Raw genomic sequence first — 26842 nt, 5'->3', positions numbered from 1 at the left:
TTGTGCGTGTCGGAGTTGTGTTGGTTTGTTTTAATTGGAGTTTCTGTCATTTATAAAGTCAAACTTTCACGTTCACTGTATAAACACACAGATTTCCATCATTGGATATTCAGATACAAACATCTCTAACTCACACATGCTGTATCACCCCTAAACTCAAAAAGTTTCCCTCATTAAGATTCCCTCAAATGTAAAGAAAAAGTGCTTTTGACATATAGTTCTTGCATATCAAGTTATACATGTATCAGTAGCTTAATAAAAGCAGTTTTATTCTACATGAAACGGGTCGCCTCATGGGGGCCATCATAATGAGATCACATGAACAGCTGAATTCTACTATCTTCTTCTAGGTAATCTCCATAATACTGGACATTTCTCATTGCTGAATAAATGAATGAAGGCTGATTTTGAATGCATTTACACACTCACATTAATACCTGACAACATTTGCAGTTTGCATTATGTTCCATCCACACCACTAAGTGTCAGTATGAGAAGTGTAGGGGTGCTCTGATTGATTGGGTACCGATCATTATCAGCCGATAATCAAGTTGGGATGTTTGATCGGTGGTCTCAAAAAAGGCCGATCTCGAAAAACCGATCTCTAGCTGATGACGCGCTTGCCATCAGAAGTTTGGCACGACATGCAGCGCACCGTCTCAGTCTCTGTCTGGCACGGGTGAAATAATTATAATTCTGAAGGTGAGGTACAATTCATATTTATACATTAAATAACATAAGTAATTTAAAACTTTCTGTGAGACATCATTTCATAAACAGCCTGTGTGAATCACCGCATGCGTTTTCCCTCTCAAAATGCGCAAATGGCTTCAAATCACATCACGTCTGCATTATAAGCGAGCTGCACGCTGCATAGTTGACACAGGAATTGTCACTTGCACAATAGAGGTAGTGTCGCATCGTTACTAAAGTTTATAAATTGTTTTTCTTGTTAATTCTTGCCAGTGTTTAACCATTCACTCCTGGAGACCGTACGCTCATGTACACTCGCAGCGCACATACATAATGCCAGGTTCACATTATTCCATTTCCAGTGTGTATGGTGTGTATTTTTCTGCTCATGTTAACGGATCAGAGCGTTCTGCACGCAGTTGCGGTCCGGCAGTGTGTTCAGGAGCGGAGTCTAACTTTACTGTACTGCACGCACTGAATTAAAGTGACAGCGCATTGTTTGCGGTAAATAATGACTTGGATTGAGAGAAAATGTAGTAATTACACTATAAATGCATATAATTAAAGTCTACTGTGTTTCAGAGTCATCACGTGTGGCTTTTTGGCTAGGTTTAAAGGAAAAGAGCACTTTTAGATAAACAAGGCAATAATAGATGGCACTCATGGAGGTATGGAAAGCAAAGTTCTTTATAAACCGCAGGATTGCTTGTAATAAAGATTTAAATGCAAAAGAAAATTCAGTCGAGCTGACTGTTTCTGCCAGTCATAAGTTAATTTAGAATGTTTGTGATAACATAAGAAAAGTACTTTAAATGTTTTGCCACTTGCTTGAGCAACTTAATTTATAAATCTAGATGTAGCCTAAATACAAAAGTGAAAAGCATTGAATAATGTGAATAATGTTCTTATATTTATTGCATTTAAACAGGTCTATAAAGAAAAAAAGAATCACAATGAAAAAGCATTTTCAGTAACAATGTTTGGATTTGAAATCAAAATAATGGATAAATGTTGTGTTTGTGGTAAACAGATGGATCAGTAGTGGACTCCTGTGAAATCAGGCTTGTGTTATGTGTAAGCTTTTCATTTTGTAAAAACAAAAATGCACTGGATGATCAAACATTTAGGTGAGATATATGTATATTTTGAAAAATGTCTAAAAAATGCACCCCCCCCAACCCTAAAATGAAAAAAAAATCCTCTCTCACAAGAGTCACCTAAGAGGGGAATTCCCCCCATTTTCAAAAATGATATTCAGGCACTGAATAAATGTCTAAAATAGTGATTGGAGTATCACTATAAATAATTCTACATGATAAAAAGATGCCTTTAAAAAGATCGGTATCGGTGATCGGATCGGCAGATACTGCTTTCTGTGATTCAAAAATCCTGATCGGAACACCCCTAAAAGAGTGCAACATAAAAGGTGCATCAAAATAATGACAATGATCTTTTGGTTGCATTCAAGTCATGTTGGAAATATTGTATTAACAAGTTGAATGCATATGCATTGCCATGATGGTGGGAAATTGGGGATTTTCTTTGAGCCTTGAGATTCTGAGTTTACGAAAACATGGTGGATGAAATGGATACAGCTGTAGTTGACAGGAAATTTGCTGAAATATTTGAAATAATTATTTTTTATTATTGACAGAATATATATAAAATAACTATAAATATGATAAAATTTGCTAAATTGCATGTACAAAATACAATAATATTTACAATGGAATGTAATGCATACTAATTCTGTTTACAGCACCATCACAAATAAAAAACAAACAAACAAAAGTATAAAAAATACATCAGCATCTTGCTCCAGCCAAACTGATTTGAAGGCACCTAATGCTGTAATGATGACATCACAACAAATAAATAAAAAGAAAAAAAAACCCAGGAGGACTTGAACAAATCATTTAATTTTCTTGAATTTTAAGGATAACAAATAATAAGACATTGGTAAGAAGGGATCTATTCAAGACAGATGCTATAATTTATCTGACTTAAATCAAAAAGAGGCTGTAAGGGATACATTTACAGTCTGTGCAATTGCTTTTAGTCAATTAAATATGGCTTTTCAAAAATTCTAGTGTACAAAAAAAAATGAGTTGTTGGGTTGGGAATGTTGGGTTATGAGTTGGATTGTGAAAATTTTGAGTTCACCTAAGACTACAATCCATTAAACTAACTGCATGTCTGCTCCTCACAGCCTTGGTTTCGTTCACATCAAATTAAACATGGTATCTACCTTGACTAGCCCATTAATTTTTGTTTTATGAGGTCTTGCCCTTCCTTGAAATCACCAAATGTTTTTTTTACAAGCCTAATACGAATATCATCAGTAAAAATCTTGTAAAATGCACCAATGAATCAGCTTCAAATCAACTTAAATCATTTCTTTAGAAAAGAACCATCCTAAGGATGACATTTTTCCTCTCATTTCTCAAATCTCTTTTCATGAATCTGCATTCAAATTTCAGCATCTCCATAATCCATAATGCAAAAGACAATTAGAGCTTGATATTTCATAACCAATCAGAACGTGTCCTTGTTCAATTACAGCTGTGAAGTCCTTTAAAACACATCAAGAGGAATGCATGCTGTGCTGATGAGATGTGTGTTTGTGTCGCTCAAAGTCACGAACACACACACATTCACGCACACATACTGATGTCTGGCCATGCCTTGGGCCTCTGCTGAGATGATCAGATGGAAAGGGAAAGATTATTTCATTTTCAGCATAGAGAGTGATGTTGATGTGTCTGACATTTTATAGTGCCTTTGAAGGTTTGATTCTGCCGCAATACAGTCAGAAGCGTCATTGAGCTGAACAGTGCAGAGTATACGAACCGTCCAATAAAACTCTCTTGCTGGTTTCAACACACTTCCCCATTTCATTAAAGCGATATTACAGGCTACTTTTGGTCTTGGAGAATAACGTGTCAATTGCCACATATAAGAATTTGGAAAATATGAAGCTTGTGTTTTTATTTAAGCTGTTATAAGAATTCTTGTGTTAACCGAGTTATGAAATTGTCTGAATTGTCCCGTTGAGGTGAGACTACTTTTCCGGGTGGATGAACTTCTGGTCATGCATAAGTGATGAAACTTCTGTGAGTGCAGTTCCTAACAGTTGCTTGGAATGGAAAACTAGTGTATTGCATACTGCATAGTATGTACTGTATACTGCATTCTAATCTTTTTAAGTACGTGAAACAGAATGCTGTATGCAACACATGACACAATATTACATGGAAGGTCAAGTTGAGAAGACTGCATTGTGTGATACCAAGCAAAAGTAAACGTATATATTTTAAAGTCAGTAATTTTATCATTTTTGATAATCAAAATGACATAATTAAATGTTTAAATGTAAAAATAGTTTATTCCATTTTTTTATTTCACTTGGTTAACTGAAGTAGTAAATGCTAAACAATGACAAGAGGCAATATTAGCTTCATTCAGCTATATACACTGAACAAAATTATAAACGCAACACTTTTGTTTTTGCCCCCATTTTTCATGAGCTGAACTCAAAGATCTAAGACTTTTTCTATGTACACAAAAGGCCTATTTCTCTCAAATATTGTTCACAAATCTGTTTAAATCTGTGTTAGTGAGCACTTCTCCTTTGCCGAGATAATCCATCCACCTCACAGGTGTAGCATATCAAGATGCTGATTAGACAGCATGATTATTGCACAGGTGTGCCTTAGGCTGGCCACAATAAAAGGCCACTCTAAAATGTGCAGTTTTACTGTATTGGGGGGGGGGGGGGGGGGGGTCCGAAAACCAGTCTGGTGTGACCACCATTTGCCTCACGCAGTGCAACACATCTCCTTTGCACAGAGTTGATCAGGTTGTTGATTGTGGCCTGTGGAATGTTGGTCCACTCCTCATCAATGGCTGTGCGAAGTTGCTGGATATTGTCAGGAACTGGAACACGCTGTCGTATATGGCGATCCAGAGCATCCCAAACATGCTCAATGGTTGACATGTCCGGTGAGTATGCTGGCCATGCAAGAACTGGCATGTTTTCAGCTTCCAGGAATTGTGTACAGATCCTTGCAACATGAGGTGATGGTCGTGGATGAATGGCACAACAACGGGCCTCAGGATCTCGTCACGGTATCTCTGTGCGTTCAAAATGCCATCAATAAAATGCACCTGTGTTCGTTGTCCATAACATACGCCTGCCCATACCATAACCCCACCGCCACCATGGGCCACTCGATCCACAACGTTGACATCAGCAAACCGCTCACCCACACGACACCATACACGCGATCTGCCATCTGCCCTGTACAGTGAAAACCGGGATTCACCCGTGAAGAGAACACCTCTCCAAAGAGCCAGATGTCATCGAGAATGTGAGCATTTGTCCACTCAAGTCGGTTACGACAACGAACTGCAGTCAGGTTGAGACCCCGATGAGGACGACGAGCATGCAGATGAGCTTCCCTGAGACAGTTTGTGCAGAAATTCTTTGGTTATGCAAACCTATTGTTGCAGCAGCTGTCCGGGTGGCTGGTCTCAGACGATCTTGGAGGTGAAGATGCTGGATGTGGAGGTCCTGGGCTGGTGTGGTTACACGTGGTCTGCGGTTGTGAGGCCAGTTGGATGTACTGTCAAATTCTCTGAAACACCTTTGGAGACGGCTTATGGTAGAGAAATGAGAATTAAATTCACGGGCAACAGCTCTGGTGGACATTCCTGCAGTCAGCATACCAATTGCAAGCTCCCTCAAAATCTGTGGCATTGTGCTGCGTGATAAAACTGCACATTTAAGAGTGGCCTTTTATTGTGGCCAGCCTAAGGCACACCTGTGCAATAATCATGCAGTCTAATTAGCATCTTGATATGCTACACCTGTGAGGTGGATGGATTATCTCTGTAAAGGAGCAGTGCTCACTAACACAGATTTAGACAGATTTGTGAACAATATTTGAGAGAAATAGGCCTTTTGTGTATATAGAAAAAGTCTTAGATCTTTGAGTTCAGCTCATGAAAAATGGGGGCAAAAACAAAAGTGTTGCATTTATAATTTTGTTCAGTGTATGTTAGAACCAGAAACTGATTCCAAAGAAAATGAAGAGCAAATCATACAGGGTCATCTACAAGTCGATGTATAAGAATGGTAATGCATTTTATGTATCGCTCTCTACAACACGTAAAGAAAATTGATATCATTAACCTTTGGCTTGACTACGTTATCCATCAGCTAATAATATGTTGCAAAAATTACACGAACCATGTTCCCGTTTGCCATCCCAGACAGCAAATGATATGAAAAGCCCCACCCTGCAAGTTGACAAGCTTGGTTACATGTTCTTGACGGTAGGGAAAAAGGGTGGTTTTAAACCACATTTTAAGACCGTCTTTGATACACTGCACTTTTAAGGAGAAAACGCTCTGCAATGGTTGCTATAGTCAGTGTACTGCTGTAAACTAAATTCCCATTTGTTTGTTTTTTTTTACAAAGGAGTGCATCAAAAAAATTTTTTTTGGTAATCAACAGCAAGCAACAGACGTTGTCCTCAGACATTCCTAGCATGTACAAATCTGAGTACATCATTGTACTAGACATTACATTCAGCATGCTTTCATCACACAGCGGTCGGTGGCAGTCCTGCACCACTGTAATTTTAGAGCGCCTTCAGAAAACCTTTAAAGTAGTGTGCCTTCAACACCCCCATGGTCAAAAGTCTCTGTAAGGCTGTGCTTTAAGTGATCTGAAACATGTGGATTTTGAGTGTCTTTTCAAGGCTGCATTGAAGTGTGTTCTCATAACATGACTGTGCTTTGAAACATGCTTTTTAAAGTCACCATGAAATCAAAATGGATTCTATTTACTTTCTTAACATTAAAAGTTTTACCCCAGCAGAAAAGAATATTACTTCTTTAGTGAGCAGTTTAAAATCATGGACACTAACATGAGTTATCATTTACATTATAAAAGCTGCTTTATTCTACATATGGTGGTTCCTATAAGTTGAGGGCACATGGCCAACCAGATATTCCTCATTATCTTGGCAACCCTTTCGTTATCAGATAACCTTTGTATATGCAATGAATCAATGGTAGCTGACTGTGAATAGCACATTTCTACAATGGAATCAAAACCATATACCAGTGAAGAAGATCAAGTTATGGCATTCTGATTGAAGAAAAAAAAAGAATGTAATTCCAAAAAAAAAAAAATCTTTCATCATCATTTCATCTCTGAATTGACTTTCCTTGTTGCTTGATTTTGGATTGAATTGGATAACCGAAAACCAAATAGCAATTTAAGAACTGTTTTAGCAAACACCCATGCAGATCTGGCTCTATTCTGGTACATAACGACCACTTTCACAATCCAATCAAGTGCTTACAGATAAAATCAACTCCCATTCTACATTTTTTCCACTTGAATATCCTGTTTCAATCGGAAATATAGCTACTTATGGAAGTATAATGGGTTGCGAATGCCATTTCATGCTGACTTTAAGGCAAGATACTGAAGTTGTCCTCAAAAGACTCCCGCCAGTTTCCATCAGACTGTACATAATAACTGTTTCTTCAGCCAACGCTGAAATAGGGTTCATATTTTTAGATTATTTTCAGTGAACGCCATGGGTTTCAGTAATTGAGTAACTCTTTTTTGTATTGTCATTATGCTAAAGGAGAAAAAGGTGGTATCAGGAAATACAAATTTTGGTCTTGAGGAACATCATACTGCAGCTTAACTCATAACACCTCGCTGCACCTAATTATCTGGAATACATGGTGGTCTTGGCTCACATTTTATGCTCTTTTTCCCAGTCATCCATACACACACACACACACACAAACACATTTTCTCGCTCCCTTAAACACCCACACCCCCCCACACACACACCCTCCCTCACACACATTAGAGTATCACCTCTGACAGATGGGCTGGCACTGCTCTCTTCTCAACCTGTTCTCTGTTGCAAAATGTATGTGTGTATTTACATGTGTTCCCATTTGTGTGTGTGTGCAGTTTGGTGATTATGTACTTGCCTATTTGTTCGTAAAGGAAAGCACACATACACACTCACTGTCTCAGCACACAAGAATGACCTTCACAATCAATGCTGCATTAAATTAAGCTTTAATATGTACAGTCACACAGAGCGGTTTAGCATAGCAGCTTTCATTACGCCATGAAATAATATTTGATGTTACACTTTAATGCGAAGAGCAAGCCCTCTGTGAGTAATGAGAGAGAGAGAGAGAGAGAGAGAGAGAGAGAGAAATTGGACATACCTGAGCCTCTCTTTGACACCACCTTCAGAGTCAGAGACACAGAAACACCGCAGAGCAGGAACAGCACTGGGTTGAGAGCTGTCATCTTCCTCTCCAGCCTGACAGAGACAGAGAGAAACCTCACATGTCATACAGGCAACATACAAGCACAAGCTACCCACGTCCAGACCTGTATTTGTTTTTCCGCCAAACACAAGATTTAAAGGTGATGTGTGTAATTTTGTCTATGTTAAAACCCAGTAGACTGACTTCGTGAAGTGGGTAAACACGCTGTCAAACACTGCTCTGTTTGTTTGAGCGGCCCGACATTTTAACTTCTGACTCAACCAATGATGGGAATTTGGGGCAGGACTACTTTACTGGAACGATAGAAGAGCGTGTTTGAGAAATCTATTCGAAAACATCATTATTATTGCAGTCCCCTAATGGTTTACAGTATATTTTTTTAAATGACTGGAGAGTTTTTGATTGATAATACTGCTGGAAAAACCCCATAGACTTACATTAAGAAATACTATAGAGATTTGCTGGGCTACTTTGATCTGGGCTAGTAAGCGACCAGAACACACAAGCAACATGCTAAAAACACTCATTATACATTACCATCCGATTAGCAATCTTTAATATGATGGTTTTAATATAGTATGTAAAATGGATAATTCCGATTCTTGAGCCCCATTCAAAGACATTGTAAAATACTCTATAAACAAACACCTGTGTCATTACATCAGTATTACTTAGTTGCTGCGTCTGTGTTTTGCTGCTAGACATTGCTGAAGAACTTGGTGGGAAAATGGTTATTTGTTACCAATAAATTAATACATTTTTGTTGCTTTGTGTTTATTTTATGAGACCTTGCCAGGTATAACAATGTCCCTTAGCTGTTCTAAAAATCACTGTAAGCCATGGATTCTTGAGACTTGTTGCTTTAAAACACCCCTCGGTATACCTTAGCAACCACATAGCAACATACTAAAAAACACTCAAGAATAGAAACCACCTACTCACAATTTATTCAGAAATGTACAAATTTAGTTGGTCATACTGGCCACATAGCAACACTCAAAGAGTAAATGTTGCTCAGAATACCTTAGCTGCAACAAAGCAACCTTTAATAATATGATTTAATTGGTAAATATGATTTCAACACACTAAAATTACCCAGAATACCTTAACAACTTGCATTCAGTCAACATGCAAAAGATGTTTATAATGACAAATGACACTACTAATTAGGGATGTAACGATTAACGAGTACGTTAGGAGTTTATATGAATGTATGTCTGAGGGGAACTTACTGTCTTTAGAAAAGTTTAGATGGTATTTTTTCTTTTCATCTTGCCTCTGTATAATGCATATTAAAGTTCATAAGTGCAGCGCTGCTTTGTTTACCACGGACAGCAAGGAAATGCTTAAAGCGAAGTGAATCTGTGAATCTGCGTCTCATTCAGCCCGTTTGCTGTCTCATTTCATGCAGATATTTTTAATGTATACAGTAGTTTCACAAAACTGAAGTCAGACCATTCTGTTTTTGCTTCAAATTTCAAAATTATACAATCTAATTTAGATTAAAAACTGCTCATATTGCATGTATGCAGCATCTTTGTTTAGATCATGATTAAAATGCAGTGGTTGCCTCTAATTTTAAATGGAAAGAGCACAGACAAAACCTTATTTTGTTTATATGAAGAGATTTCTTTTATTTGTGTTACTTATTTGATTTGGAGCTTTCAATTTTCAATTTTCAATTTCAATTTAGTTTTGTTATTTACATTTACATGATATTTACATCTTGTTATTTAGCAGAGGCTTTTATCCAAAGCAACTTACAAATGAGGAGAATAGATGCAATCAAAACCAACAAAAGAGCAATAATATGCAAGTGCTATATTAGTATATTATAGTGTTATATTTAAATTTCACAAAGAAACGTGCTGCAGTTTGTCCAAGCAATAATAAAAGGACACGTGTAATTTATAATTTGTCTTAAATCTCATTTTGTAAAAAAAAAAAAAAAAAAAAAAAAAACGTGAATTTGATCGAATCGTGAGTTGAGTGAATCGTTACATCCCTACTACTAATTATTTACTATTTTGCCTAGCTCTGACATTTGTTATGAAAATGATACAAATTCCATTTTTGTCTTTAGTGTAGAGGTAGTACAAACATTTTTATTTTTTTCCGTTTAATCTTTGTTTGTTTGATGCTAATTATATATTAAGTCATATCAGATATGTATTTTTTTTATTATAGAAATACATTATAGAAAATGCCGATCCATGTGTGAGATGATAATATAAAATGTAATAAATATATATAATATAATAAACTAAACATTACCTTGTCATAGTGTTTTATAATTTATACAGATAACTGTTATATATGCCAATAAAATAAATATAATAACCATATTAGAATAATATATTACCTTATTACTTATATTAGCGCTTTATCACTAACTTTTTAACATATCATACAAATATATATATGTAATAATATATAATGTTGTGCGCTATCTGTCACACCCCCTGAAGACTCGTCAGTAGGTTACACATGCACTGATAGCTCTGAAGCGAACTAACCCTGGAACATAACCTGCCCCTGCTATAATCCCCCCCCGATGGGGATTATATAATTATAATAATAACAATAATATTCATCATCATCATAATCTGCATTATAATAATACTACTGCACTGTAAAATAAAAAAAAATAATATTTCATGAATATATGTATGAATAATTAAATCATATCTGAATATACTAATCGGAGCAATACATAATTTTTCATAACGGAAATGGCAAATGGCCCCCAAATATATGTATTTATAATAACTTTCTGCTCTCCTTATACTTGCTAAAGTCTGTAAAGTCTGCCAAATTTAATTTCTCTTGAATTCAGACATTTTTGCTTTCTTACTTTCTCCATATATATGTATATGTGTGATACAAAGCTAAGAGAGATACAATCTTTAAGCATTTCTTTCTCGGTCAAATCATATTAAAGTATGACTTCTTCATATTTTATCTGATTTCTCTGCCTTCCCACGAAGCCACTCAATCACCTGCGTACTGTGTTCATATTCAAAATCTATTTTAATCTGCGTTTGCTGTCTGTGCACAACGTCCACACAATTCTCCCATCTGAGAGGTTATAGAAGCCTGTTTTCAGAGAGAATCCAACCCATTTCCATTACTGATTTCTTTGTGCTCTCTCCTTGAATGGTTGTTTCTTAAATGTTTGAGTAATGTAGGACACCCACGATTATTAAAAAGAACTCTGGGTGTGTAACATTTTAAGAAAATTAATTAACAAACTCGTTAACAAAGAGGTCAGAAAAAAAGATATGCAGTAATGATGAAGTGTATCATCTCCCTTTAAAGTGTAAGAACAAATGATGAGCGCGATCAGAGAGGCCAACTAGATATCTGAATGCTATATGCACAAGCCTCTGAAGTCTATTGAACCCACATTTGACTGAAATATTTATTAATAAAGAGGCACAGAGTTTGGTAACTGGATTCAGAGGCAAATATATGAACGTGAACATTTTTCAAGATTTTAGGTAAATAATACATTAAAGGATAAGGCAAAGGGTATATTTTAATTGCTGTAACTGTTTTTCACAATTTTTAACAAACGTTTAGCTTTTTGCAATTAATATAAATATCTCTAAATACACTGTGAAAAACACATTTCTCAAAACACAAGTACTATATATACGTCAACCACCCATAATCACCTCTGTTTACGGTTTTATTTGAAGTCTCCAGCTGATAAAGAACCTTTAACATAATTTCAGGTACATAATTCATTTCACAGTCCTGTCACATGACTCCCCCATGATGCACTGCTTCTGTCACTTTAACGCAGACCTCTAAATTAATCCCTGCAGCTATACGGTATTCTTGGAATTCCCTCCAAGACTTGTTATATCTAATCAAATAACACCTACATTCCCTGCTTCCCGTCTTTTTTCAAATAATTAATGTAAACTTAATAAGTGTGTGCAAACCCTTCCTCTTCATCCGTAATTATCTTACAATGACATTCTACTGATGATGAATTGCATGCCAAATTCCGACACTGGAAGGCCTAAATCCCATCAGGAACAGTAGCATTTGAGAGGTTAATAGACTTTATTTTGTGTGTGTGTGTGGGAGTGTTTGTGTGTCCATGTGTGTGTACGTTTAAAAAGGCAAAGGGGCGAAAGAGAGAGAGTGCTCTTGTGATCTCTCTAAAGGGCTTATCATCCCTCTCCCACACATAATCTCAGGGTTCTGAGAGAGACAGAGAGAAAAGGTAGAATATAAAGATTTCACATTTTCACAGCCACCAGTTAATGCGTATGAGATCACTTATTACAGCTTTAATTAAAGGGATAGTTCACCCCAAAAATGAAAATTCTGTCAACATTTACTCCTCCTCATGCTGTTTCAAACACAAACGACTTTCTTTCCTCGGTGAAACATAAAAGGTACATTTTATAGGACTGTTCTGGAACAGACCAATTTAGGCAATTATTAACTGAAACTCTTGATATTTGCCCTCTGATGTTTTCATCCAGGAAGCAGCAATGTCTAAATTGTGAATTGATCGTTTTTCAAGTCAGATCTCTTCAATGAATTGTTAATCCAGTTCATAAAATGTGAATGATTCGTTCACAAATCTGACTGATATGGTCAATTCAGCTCTCTCAATGAATCACAAAAAATAACACGGAGGAGAAAATTATCAGTGAACAATGACTTGAATCTGTTGCTCACACAAATTTAAAAACAAAAAACTAAATAAAAGTTCCAGTCCACATTCATAATTGCATTGAAAACAGCAACCAGTGCAAGAAACAAAGAAAGTCTTACAAGCTTGCTATATCATATAAGAGTAAATAAACAAACTATTCCTTTAAATTACTACATAAAATGAATTATGGCCAACCAGATTTCACAGAAAAATATTAATATGTTGATTTCGGATGAAATTGTACAATGTGAATCTTCTGGTAATTGATATTTTTAGTAGGGGTGTGAATCGTCACTGGTTTCACAATTCGATTTGATTACAATTATCATGTCAATGATTCAATTCAATTTGATATCACGATGTGTTGCATCCTCAATATTCAATATTACTGCACATGGCAAGTGATATTGAATCAGATTCTGAATCGCGATGCATAGAAGAATCAATGTTTTCTCCCACCCCTACTTTTTAGGGGGAAAAAAACATTAAAAGTAACTGTAACTGGGGCGTAAGCAGATTGTACGAAAACATAGGAACAAAATATGAATTTGCAAACAGTTGAGAAAAATTAAAATCAGTTATGAACTTCTATGAGATATTGTTGATTATTAAGTAGGGGTGTAAGAAAATATCGATACGTGAGAGTATCGCAATATTTTGTTTGGCGATACTGTATCAATTCTCAAATACGGAATAACGATATTTAAAAAAAAATAATAATCATACAAAAAACATACAAGATTCATGGCAGTTGTTTCGTTTTGAGTTCATATCCCGACCGCTAGATACCAGTCTTCATCTCTGAACTTAAACAGTGACAGGAAATACTAGCATCAGGGCACTCCACTAATGTTAGCATTAATATAGTTTGCTGCCAGTAATGGAGGATGAACCATTACTGGCACTCATTTCGGTGTACAAAGCTGAAGTGTGGCATCATTGGGCTTTTGTGGTAACGTCTGCACCGGGACCGCAGCGCAAGCACTGCCTCGGTTCCGCCACTTGCCGCGTCCCGTGTGAAGAGCCTTCGCGTGGGGCGTGGCGGGCGGTAGGGTCGCAGCTTTCTCTCGTAATTCAGGGGCGTTTTGTGCAGTTGGGGCGGTGCTCACGTCGCAGTCTCTGCGATTCCACGCGGAACATAAATACAAACTGATAAAACTGTGAAATCCAAGTTGAAATGTTCTGAGAACAGGGGTGGACTGGCCATCTGGACAAGTCCAGAACGGCCGTCCATCCAGTGGCCGTCGGCCTGGCTGGTTCATCATCAAAGAAAAAGTGTCAGATTAAGTGATGCGGAGTATCTATTTACACTAGCTCTACCCACCAATGTGTGTTTGGGTTCATCAGCTTTAGTGGCGCAGACGGTAAAGCGTGTGTTATACTCCTTTTGACGCGATCGACCCGGGTTCGAATCTGCCTTTTGGCGAACTTTTTTTTTCTCCCTTTTCAAATTTCAAATCACATCAGAAAAGCATTTATTGGAGGTTTTATTGTCCCAATAAGGTGGCATCGATTTAATAATTTGAATTAAAATTAAAATTTACACTCACTGAATAAGTTATTATTACATACTGTTTTATAATGTATTGCAATACCGAGGTGCAGATAATTGCCACTATTTGCAATAAGTAGTATAAATAGTATAAATATAATATAAAAAATCCTGCTATTTTAACACAGTGTAAATAGAATCTATAGCTATTTGAACTTAGTGTAAATAGCATCTATCGCTAAGAAAATATGTTATTTTCACTTAGTGCTAATAGCCGCTACCTTAATTGATTCTACAACGGGTTACATTTGAAAGATATTGAGTTAGAAAATACAGTAAATGAAGTCACCTATAAGGTGATTAGTCTGATTAACATGACACACACACACATGTTGGTTTTTGTGGTTTATGGGGACTCTCCATAGGCGTAATGGTTTTTATACTGAACAAACTGTGTGCTATTGCCCTACACCAACCCTACACCTAAACTTAGCCCTCACAGGAGACTTTGTACATTTGAGACTTTGTTCAGATCAAATGTTATGACATTGTATGTAACAATTGTAAACTTAAACCATGAACCTTTAAAGTACAGTCTAAAACTATATATGGTCTTTATAAAATACATTTTATAAATATACATTTAACTAAAGAATCCTACAAGCACTTGGATTTTTCCCCCTTTACTCGTGCTGCACAAAAAGTGATTCAGTAATGTTGAATTTCTTACAGTATCGCAATATATTGTGTATCGCAACCCCTGTATCGTGATACGTATCGTATCGCCAGATTCTTGCCAATACACAGCCCTATTATTAAGTAGTGCCTTCCCATGCAAGACTTGATGCAATGATACTAGACTGTAGTGGGTGGTTGCCAAGGTGTTACTATGCGGTTACTAAGGTGTCCTGAGTGACATGTAGTGTCACTCAGAATACTATTCCTTAATCTAAATATATAGCTTCAACAAGATTTTTCCTCCCATTTTAGCACAAAAAATAAATGAGCAAATAAGAAAAAAAAAGGTAAATTATACATATATTATGCATTATATAAAATATATAATTATATTTGCTAAATTTGATGTAATTTGTTGTTTTGCATATATATTCTCAAATTCAGTTGCTTTGAAAAGTAACAAACACGCCTCTCCTCAACAAGCCACATGATTCAAGGTAGTACAAACAAACAATGTGGGATGAGTTATGTGCCATATTTCCTGCCTTAGGGTTAACGATTTTAAAAAAAAGTGATGCTAGAGATGCTTGACTTAGCAAATAACACTAATCATCCCCAATCATTCAGTCACCTAATCATCTGCCAGACTGAACACTTTTAAGATCAAATCAGTCCAAATGAGCACTGCTTTTTTTTCCCCACTCACAATGGCAATTCAATCACCGTCCAGTTAGAGGCGTACACAGAAGGTCTTCCTCATTTCTCATTGCAGCTAATATCCACATACACATGTACGGTCGCTCACACACATGCACACGGACAGGCGTGTGGCGGCGGGCCCAGCTGTGAATGATTGATGTGGTGATTTTATGATTTAATCCAATTTAAACTCTCCACATCTCCAGGCCTGACAGTCAACACATTTACCATGCGGTAAATATAACAGTGCCCCTGGAGGAAGAGTGCTGCGTTATGAACAGAGATACACACACCGTTAAAAACCCACACACACACACACTTATGAGACAGCAGAACGAATGACTCAAGGACATCCTGAGACACATCTATATTCAGACAGTACATATATGACGGTTCACAAGAGAGCCAAATAGAAGTGTGTGCATGTGTGTGTTATTGTAGGTGTGGGCTTGTATTTGTAAAAGAACGAGTGGAGAAAAAGATAAAGACCACGCCGGTCTTTGTGGACTACATTATTTATTGTGGCAGTTCCAGCTTTCTCGTGCCAGCCAAATATCAGAGTAGAAGTCGAACATGCTCGGGGGCATAAAGTGTGTGTGTGCGTGACTGAGTGTGAAAGCAGGAAATGAGAAACAATAAATATAGGCTCAAATATGGACTCCTGAAAGATTTTTTTATGACACTGACTTGTTAGTGCACATGTAACCTTGACTACAGGTGCTCTACCCTGACCATACTTCACAGCCATGAAAAAGTCAAGAGAACACTCATGTAACGGTCTTTCCGTGCCCTTAGCATGAATTGAAATTCAGAATATTGATCAGGTGTGTATGTGGTTTAAGAGGCTTGCAGACTGTTCACACTTCACTGATCGGCCCCAGCTAACAAGGGACCCCTGAGTACTCTTCCATGCTCTGCGCTGCTGATGGTGATTAATTATTGAGTATTACTGCTCTCCTACACCACCTCCAGACACAGCACCACTAATCCCCTCACCAGACACACTCATTCTCAGTCAGGAGTCAAAAAAAAGACAAGATAATAGGTGGTCAAAGGGCTAGCAAAGATAATGTATAGCAATGGGAGAGAAGAAAAGAGCTATGTACAGAAAACTTAAGGTTTTCAATTTAAATTACGTCTGACATGACTTTACATGATGAAAGGTGTATATATCTGCAGGGCTCCCACTCCTACTGACTACTGCAGTTGTTTTTGAAGCCTGAAAAACATTGCTGATTCGACGTATTCTCGTCTGTGAGATTTGAAGGCTGCTACTCTCACATTGGCTACAGGAGGAGATAATGATATTTATAGAATGATTTTTATGCTCACTATAGAACCTCCAATGACTTTTGAGATTTAATTGACTTCCATGACTTTTACAATCCTGGAAATCACCATTTTATAATTCTCTGGGTTTTCATGAGTGAGAAACCTGCCACTGGCACATCATGAATGGATAAATTAGTCAAATGAGCTATTTATGCAAAACCAAACTATCCTCTAATGCATGAAAAATTACAGATATGTGTGAATTTATACTAGTTAACTGCATGGATGATGATAGAACAAATATACAATGTGTACAAGCCAGCGTAATGTTTTTAATTCCTGAATAGTATTTTTACATTCTGAATCCAGCGATCCACGGTCTTGATTAGAATGATATAAAAGAATGTTACCATTCTAGTAGAGTAGGCTGAGCTAATAAGCTTTGAAATTAAACAACAATTAGGCCTATGCCAAATAAATGAATTCTGAATTTATTCAGAAACAGATGCTGTTGTGACCTAAACATTTTATTTGCGTATTCAATTATGTATAGGTCTACGTTTGATAAATTTGCAATAACTATGACTAATGTTTCATAGATTTGTTTACATTTTAATTCCTTCTAAGACTGTTTCTAATCACTGGTGCACATACATAAAAAAGGCTGAGGCAAGTTGTCACAAAAACATGACATGAGTTTTTTATAACAGAAATTTTCTGTCAAGCAAAATTGCTTAAGAAGTGAGTCGTGGGGCCATAGCAATTTTTATGTTAATTACCATTTTCAGTCAATACATTCTAGTTTACTGTTTGAGTTAATATACAATTGAGAATACTATTGTTGGCTGAGCTGTTTCAGTCTCCTGCTTCTCAGACTTGCTGAAAAGACCCCAGTAATCTCACAAGTATTCCCTCTTGAGTTTCAGAAGAGGCTCTCAACTGCTTCTCAAACAGCACGATTCGCTTAGTTACTGCAACGAAACGTCAGAGATTTCAATATAAACTCAAACTTTCTCATTTAATTATTGCCAAATTATCTGATCCATGTCATTCATATTAATACTATAGGTCTATATTATTACTTATTGTATATGTGATTGTGAACAACTGTCTTACTAGTCTGGCTCTTATTTGTGACCCTGGACCACAAAACCAGTCATAAGGGTCAATTTTTCAAAATTAAAATGTATACATCATCTGAAAGCTGAATAAATAAGCTTTCCATTGATGTATGGTTTGTTAGGATCGGACAATAGTTGGCCGAGATACAACTATTTGAAAATCTGGAATCTGTGGGTGCAAAAAAAATCTAAATATTGAGAAAATCATCTTTAAAGTTGTCCAAATGAACTCCTAAGCAATGCATATTTCTAATCAAAAATTAAGTTTTTATATATTTACAGTAGGACATTTACTAAATATCTTCATGGAACATGATCCTTACTTAATATCCTAATGATTTTAAAAGAAAAATCAATCATTTTGACCCATACAGTGTATTTTTGGCTATTGATACAAATATACCCCAGCGACTTAAGACTAACAAATCCCTAACAAATAAAAAAAAAAACATCTAAGATTAAATTTAAGATTAAATGAAAATAACTGAAAACTCCATTAAGTTTGAAGAGTTATAAAAAACTGCTTCTGAATAATAACATTTTATGGTCATAAAGCCTATTTGAATTTACCTTATGTGAATACAATGAAATTGAAGAGAGAGGGTATCATTAAGAGAAAACCTCACGAAGACAAAAAGTCCAATAATGTCTAGCAGTACACAGCATTATCAATGCCATTACTCAGCAAATACTGTAATACTCCAGTGTCCCAACCAACCTAATTCCAAAAACACCTATAACAGCATGTTACATTTTTAACACACCTAACTTCCAGTTAAATCCTAGCAATACCCTCTGCCCGTGTTTTGAAGTAGGTATCAAAGTACAGCAATAATTTCAGCTCCAGAAGGACATACTTGAATCTCATAGCCAAAAGGGCTGACATGTTCATTTTCTTTGGCTAATTTTAATGAACACTGTGGTTGAGCTAATGCCTTTAGTTTGTCATGTGAGACAATTGCTTCGTTCAAAAGTTCAAAAATCACTACAATTATAGCCTATCACTATTTAAAGACTGTAATTGATTCATTAAAAAATGATTATATACTGTGGGGTCTGAGACCACATCGGAAATCTTTTTGAAACAAAAAATGAATGATAAATATTTAAGAGGACTGGGTCACTACTGAGCAAATTGTGAATGTGAATTCCTTTGTACAAAAGGTAAAAATGCTCTTGCATTTAAGCACAAGATGTTCTTTGGAATATTCTCGAATCATGCTGATCATCAGCTTTTATCTTGTGGAGTTCATGTCAGCTCAAGTGCTGCTGTCATTAAAGGAGAACAAACCAAATACTGAGACATTCTGCATGTCATTAATTTTCCAATTAAATTTTCCCCTCAAAATGCTATTCTACTATAATTTGAAGTGAAAAGTACTGCATTGAATTTTCACTAGTGGTCTGACTGAGAACCCCACTGTACAGTGTGTTTAAATCTGTCTTTTTTCCCTGTGTTTTCCTCTGGGAAATTAGTATTCTTGCTCACTCTAAATCTTCATCCTGACCAGTGCTTTCAGAATTACTGTGATTGTCACTATGGAACTACTTTTCTAACCGATATCTAGGTTCCCGACGTAGTTTCACTAATGTAAATGACTGCACCATCTCATTTACAAGGAGAGGGCTGAGGCAGATTCCCAATTCCATCAAAGGTTGTCCACCCAAGAATCCATTGCGTTTGTTATGAGCTTATACTCCAAGGTTAAATGTGAAAGAGAATCAAAATGAGGCTTCTCTCAAACTGCGGCCACTATAAGTCAAATTAATAATATCAAGAAACTTTGAGGCCATAAACAGAGATCAGGTGTTGCATTTTACCATCGGCCTGAAATCAATAATGAATAAATGACTGAACATTGGTGTTTCAGAAACATTCAGAGCAGTTTTATGAGTAGAATCAGTGTAGGAAGTGCTATAAAAACTGAAAACCCTAGTTGTACTGCAAACGCCCTGTTATATATAAGACTAAATTGGGTCTACACAAACACACACTCATACAGATTCACACACTGCAGGTTTCAGTACTATTCGGTGAGAATCAGTGAGGATTCTGACAGTTTGACAGTCTTAAGGGAGAGAGAAAGTGACAGTAATAGAGAGGGAGAGAGCTAGAGAGAGAGAAAAAAAGGAAAGATTACATGTCAAACTTCATCAGCAACAGGAAAACCAGCAGTAAATGAGTTTGCGTGCATGCGTCAGTGCGACTCGACTTGCATATTCTACGCACACAAATATACAAATAAATGAACTCTTTGTATTTATTTATTTGCATGCATGTGTTGTTTGTACGTCCTTCAAACTGAAATTCCCTACGTGTCATGAAAATATGGGATGCTAGATCTCTGTTGCGTGACGCTTCACCTCACCGCAGGTGCGCTCCAAAACACACCATCAAGGTCAGGAAACCACGGTGGATTCCCTAAAAGACCAACAACTTCTCACCAACCCAAATCAATGAATTCCCTTCACTTATTACTAATCGATCACTATTCTTTTGAGACCCAGTCAATCAGCTTGGACCACAGGTCACAACCATCACCAGCACGAGAGCTTACAAGAGCCCTCAACCCAACGGATTCCAATAGTAGCCATTACAGACAAGACAATAGAGAATGAGCTTATTGTTTCAATCATCTAGCAATCCACCTGAGCATCCTCTACTCGCTTCCTGACTCGCTGTACTTGACTTTAATGGCCTGAGAGCTCAAACTGTTTTATAATGAGGGCTTTCCCACAGCATACTCTCCTCATTATGCACACAAACACACACATACACACAGATAGCGACAAGCTTCTTATTGATATTGTGCCCAGTAAAGTGGTCCCTAAGAAACCGGGAGGGGGGTCTCATGAGTGCGTTTTATTAGCCCGGAAAACAATACAACTATATTTCATACATATAAACACTCAGGAAACCTATGAACTTCCACAGTTAACCCCATCCAAGATCTTGAGCCATTTAACAGCAACGACTGACAGACTCAGAACTCAACTGCAATATGGAGTCCAATTTGAGTGTGGATTCTGCAACGCAGGCTTTAAATTACACATGCATGCTTTTATCAGAATGCCACAGATGTGACTTTTAGCTTTCCACAGATCAGGGGCATCAGTCATAGCGGTTTTGTCATTTTAGTTATACGGGAGTTGACCTGCTGATATATCAAGGCAGAGAAGGTTCTGACAGATGTGTTGTAGATCACTGAATAAGGGAGCTGTTCTTTCAGCACCACTCACAGTCAAATAGCCACATTACATCAAAGTGTATTTTAACATGTATTGGTTCTTGTGCAGATTCTACTTCACAGATTTTATCGACAAGTGGCTAACCGATGCCCCTGGCCATTCAGTAAAGCCCATGACAGAACATGCCTTGTTTATTAATAGGCCATCCAAACGCTGCCGGTAATGGCATGCGCTATAGCCACATCTCTTTGGAAACTTAAGTAGGAAAGTGTGTGTGGGTCCATCTTCAAACTCACCCTAGGCAATAGGAGCCCCACCATGGGACTCGATGCATTCTTTATAACCACAAACACAACGACACAATAAACCCAGGCTGTGCCCCATACCACATTCAAACCTGAGTGACAGTCGCTTTAAGAGGAGTCAATGGCCCTGTCAGAGACAATTTTCGCCAATGTTTCATCTGTGTATTCTAGGCACATATTTGAGGGAATAAGCTAAAGTAATCATTAACATTAGGAGATTGGCTTGTTTATACTGATAATGCATCAAACGGAAGAAGTCTATGCTCTCGGATGAGAATTTTTGCAGGTGGCACGAGGTAAAAGAGGGCAAAGTGAATTTATGAATCTGCATCCATGACGTGCGTAATCCTTATGCCTTGGGTGTGTTCTCACATGAGCCTTGGATTGTAACAGCAACACTAGGGCAGCCAAAAGGCTTTTCACGCTACGCTTAACTGGGTTAAGGCCAATTTTAACCCTGGGTTAAGCAACTTTCACACTTTTTTCGAAATAGTGTTAGTAAGGCCTTTAACCCTGGGTTATGAAGCCCTGCTTTATGCTTTGCTGTGCTAACATTTAATGAACTGGTATACAGCGAGAAATTATGTTGTGCTAAAATATTACAGTGAGTTGTTTAGCAACAGAGAACCAATTATAAAACAAACAGATCTTACCTCATTAAGTATTCATGAGTTTTGTATGTTGCATAAACTTTCATGTTATGTTTGGTCTCCACGGTGAGGGGAAAATATAGAACAGCTACAAAAATGCATTAATCGGTGATGATAAGAAAGTATTAAAGTATTGTTTTGCTGTATGCTTTATAAGGCTTAAAACAACCAGAGCGGATCTACGTGGCGACATTTACACTACACGCGCTGTAGTTGTCCAATCAATGTTACTAACCTCATAAATATGCAAATAACTAAGTCGACTCATCATTTAAAAACGTACAGTGAAATAAATAAACCAGTTTAATGTTTAGCCAATATTAGAAAATACCCTGGGTTAACAATTTCAAGCATGGAAAGTCCAATAAAGCTGTATTAGAATGCTCCGGTAAATTGTTTAGCCTAAGTCAACCAATCATACACTAAGCAATTGCCTGCCTCATTAAATATTAATACAACATAAACTTGCAGGCACTTAATTTTAGCGTCTGAGGGGAAAAACGTTGAAAATATTTAAAAGGTTGTGCAGTGACTCAAAAAGTGAGGAAGAGACCGTTTTTTTTTTACAACATTGGTCCGAAAAGTCCATACACACAGGACAGGTGTGCAGTATTTGTCCAATCGATGTGACTGACCTCATAAATATGCAAATAAGAACGATAGCTGTTCACAAAATGTGAAGAGTGAAATTTCGTAACCTGAGACTATAATGACTAACCTAAGGCAGTGAATGTGCAGTGGGAAACAGGAACAAGATAACCCAGCAGGGATTCAGTTAACCCGGGAATAAAAATGACCCTGGGTTTACAATTTCAAGTGTGAAAAGCCCACGAGAGGTCTAATGTGTACCAGCCGGTGTCGGCACAGATTCTCCTGCGCACTCTCTCTTGCAGACTGTGATCAGACGCCACTGCAGTGAGTGAGTGTGTGTGTGTGTGTGTGTGTGTGTGTTCTGTCCGTACCATCGCAGGAGGGTGCAATACTCCCGCAAACACCGCCTTTTAACAAGCCCTCTCAAACGCTGCCGCACATCACGTCGCGTTTTCTAAATTTATTTTGAGTCAAACAAAACCAAAACGAGATTATATATAGCCTAACAGTGGTTTGCCAATAGACCGCATACCTGGAATAAAATGTTAAACCCTTCGTTTTGTCAGTAATAAAAACACCACGAGTAAGACCTTGTCTTGTTTTTGCGCCTATGCAAAGTCCGTGGATTTCACTAAGATCTTAACTGATTCCCAGCAGAAATGCTGCTTTTAGGTCTGGGTAAATCCGAAGAACAAATGTACGTGTTATATAGTACCATAAATAGAAAAAGAAAAAAACTACAGATATTTGCGTAATTGTAGAAACATTAAGACGTTTCTATATCGTGCCATTATTTTTTTTTATGTCAGTGAAGCATATGTTCGCCCTCATATCGGATGTTTTACTTATTAGTTTGTTTAAAATTCTCATAAAAATCAATGAAGATTCTTATTGGAGTCGCATTACTGTGATACAGTAGCCTAATGAGAAACATCCTGCCCAAGACACCTTAATTTAGAAAAATAAGTAGTATAAAAGTAGGACAGCAAAAGACCATACTTTACTTTTATACATAATTACATCTTTAGCCAATATATAATAAATGTTTTCGCATTAATAATAATAAGGGGGGGGGGGGGGGATGCTGAATAGTCCTGAAATAGTCATAAAAATAATGTCACAAAACAATCAGATCCTACTGATACAAAATATCTGGCTTATTGTCGTCTTACACAAAATATAATTGCCTATTTATTTTATTAAATTTGATCCGGACATGTTGTTGACCGGTCTCACTCTGCAATTCTGCCTTGATGAAAATGAGTTTATTTAAGCATAAAACTACACATTTACACGATTTCGATATTGTGTAAATGTTAGAGTACATTGGCATCTTCACGAGCCGAAGCAAATCAACTCGCCGCCCCCGCATCACCATGAAACCTCTCCAAAAACACACACTTCAAACTTCCCATGGGTAACTAAAACAGAGCGCGAGCTTACCGTCAGCCCACGTCCAAAAATTGATCCGCGGTCAGTCAATAAGACACTTGGAAACGGAATGAACGCGCATCACGATGAATGAGGAATCTGTCCAAATCATCCATCCGAACAGAAAAATTCACCAGCTGATAGTTTATTCCAATACAGACGCTGCCTTAAGGAGAGTTCAAAGGATTTCCAGGGGTCTCTATGACTTTAGGACATCATAATGCATTAAGAACTCAAAGCTGCTGAAGAAGGACCCATGGCTTGACCGTGCGCCCTCGTCCAGCGGACAGTCGGTCGCTCCTGCGCATTCCGTGGCGCGCCGTGCGCTCGTCGGTCAGAGGGATGATTTGAGATGTCTCAGGTATCCGGCAGCTAGAGCTCCTGTGGGGGTTTCCTCTTCAAGACGGGCTGTGTGCGCTCGCTGCTGTGGGAGAACTCTCCATGGTCTTAAAGTCCGCCCAAACAACAAGCATGCGCGCGCGCGCGTAACGACTGTGGTGGGCTGCATGCATTTAGGAACATCTTCAGTTAAAGGAATAGCTCATCCTCCAAAAATAAACATTCTGTCATCATTTACTCACCCTCACGTCGTTCCAGAACTTTACTTTCTTTCTTCTGCAAAAGGCAGAATGGCTATTGCTTTTTCCCCCTCACACATTTAAAGCATGTGACTATATGTAACCAGTAGATTTCAGGCGTCAAAAAGCAACTAAAGTGAAATTACAGTTTTGTGCTACGGAGATTTATGCTGTAATTCACTGAAAGTCTTACACCTTTTAACTGTCATTAAAGGAATATTTCACCCAAAATTAAAATTTGTTTAATCTACTGACCCTCAGTCCATCCAAGTAATCATCATGTCTCCAGTACATTGATTAAAATTTTGTGGAGTGAAAAGCCTGTCTGTAATAAATCATTTCAAACTCAAAACATCACTTCCGGCTAAAATAGGAGTCGTCTATCCCTAATATTGCTTTCTCCAATCGTCTTGAGGAGTGAAATATATACGGATCAAGCACAGTTTACAAGCAAAAACAGTCCAAAACAAATATGTCAGTGGATTTTGATGTGAAAGGAAAACATGGGGAGGGACTTTTTCACTGGAAAAAATGTCATCATGAATTATTGACTGTTATTTGGCCAGAAGCTCCATTTCAAGTTAATAGCAGTTTTATTACAAACACGCAGCTTCACAAGATATTAATTGATGGACTGGACTCATGTGCTTTAAAGTGGATTAGCTGTTTGGACTCTCATTCTGACGGCACCCATTCACTGCAGATCGTCAGCAAGTGATGTAATGCTACATTTCTCCAAATCTGTTCTGCTAAAGAAACAAACTCATCTACATCTCGGATGGCCTGAGGCCGAGCACATTTTCAGCACATTTTAATTTATTATTCCTTTAAAGCAATACTGTGGTTAAGCTGGACCTCACAAAAACAGAATACTGTAATTATGCTAATGTGATTATGTTTATAATTAGAGTAACCATAATCACAGTAAAATGTGCAGTACACAAGCATGTTTATGCTTTAATTGCATTTATTCCACCATGTACTTCTGTTGCCGTGTTACACTCATGAATGGGTCTGAAATCATAGCAGAATAGAAAAAGCCATGCCACCAGCAACTGAGAATGCTGCCATGGGCCATGTGATCAAGGGGCCCCACTTGGGTCCTTTATGTATAGCCTGCTCATCTGGCCTAAGGAAAACGGGGTCCACTAATAAAAATGTTGCCTGAAGCCTCAGTGACAGCTATGAGAAGCCACTCTTTTGGGGACAACAATAAAAGGTTTATTTTTACAGCTTTATGTGACATGGGCATGTGTTTTACAGATGGTAGGAAACTAAAAATGATGGCACGGGGTATATGTAGGGTAAAAAAACACTAAATAAAAGAATCCCATCCAAATACAAAGCATTATGCAATTGAAGCAAGCACATAATAAATAGCTGCAACAAACAGACCTACTCTTTTTTAAATTTGTGCATGAACATTTTGGGTTTTGACTAGGGGTAAATGGCATTGAAGATGTAGAAATGTACTCATAAACATATTTTTTTTCTCTCTGATTATTGCCAATAATCAGACTATTGGTGTACATGTAAACATAGCCACTGGTAATATCTGAATGCACATGAATGCAAATGAGATTTGACAGCTACAGCAGAAGGAAAGCTGTTCGGTGAATAACAAAATCAATTTCAGTCTGCTCTGCACAAAGTTATTGCATGACTTCTGAAAACTTGATATAGCCAGAAGTCATGTACTACACTTACAGTACTTTTATGGTGCTTTTTTTTAGAGAAGCTTGTTCCAGATCAATTGATAAAAATATATATAAAAGTATGTGTGTGTGTGTGTGTATACATACATACACATATATTTGTTTTTTGTTTTGTTTTTACATATTAACAATGACCAAATACATGTATGGCACAAGCTGTCAAAAAAGAGAAAAAATAGAGGAGAAAAATGGTACAATAACAATAAATCTACATTAAATAAATCAGAATTTAAATTCAAATCACATCATTGCATGTTAAACAGCAAACCAGGACATTATGGAACAATTATTTTTATGTTCCAAGAAGAATGAAAGTCAGGTTTGGAACAACAGGAAGGTGAGGGAATGACGACAAAATAATTTTTAGGTGAACTATTTCTTTAAAAATATATAGAGAGTGTGTGTATGTGTG

General features: G+C 37.2%; 1 protein-coding gene across 1 annotated transcript in view; it reads right to left on the bottom strand.

The window, feature by feature from the left end:
• The window catches only part of LOC306876767 (interleukin-1 receptor accessory protein-like 1-A), a gene marked incomplete at both ends in the record, with an annotated part of 68419 nt that extends 60369 nt beyond the window's left edge, over positions 1-8050 (bottom strand). Inside the window, one exon of the mRNA XM_079428169.1 lies at positions 7966-8050. Coding sequence (XP_079284295.1) covers positions 7966-8050 — 85 coding nt within the window. The remainder of the gene's footprint in view (positions 1-7965) is intronic.
• Between the last annotated feature and the right edge of the window lie 18792 nt (positions 8051-26842).

The sequence above is a fragment of the Barbus barbus genome (assembly GCF_936440315.1).
Source record: "Barbus barbus genome assembly, chromosome: 11".
NCBI lineage: Eukaryota > Metazoa > Chordata > Actinopteri > Cypriniformes > Cyprinidae > Barbus > Barbus barbus.
This window is presented reverse-complemented; position numbering and strand designations above follow the sequence as displayed.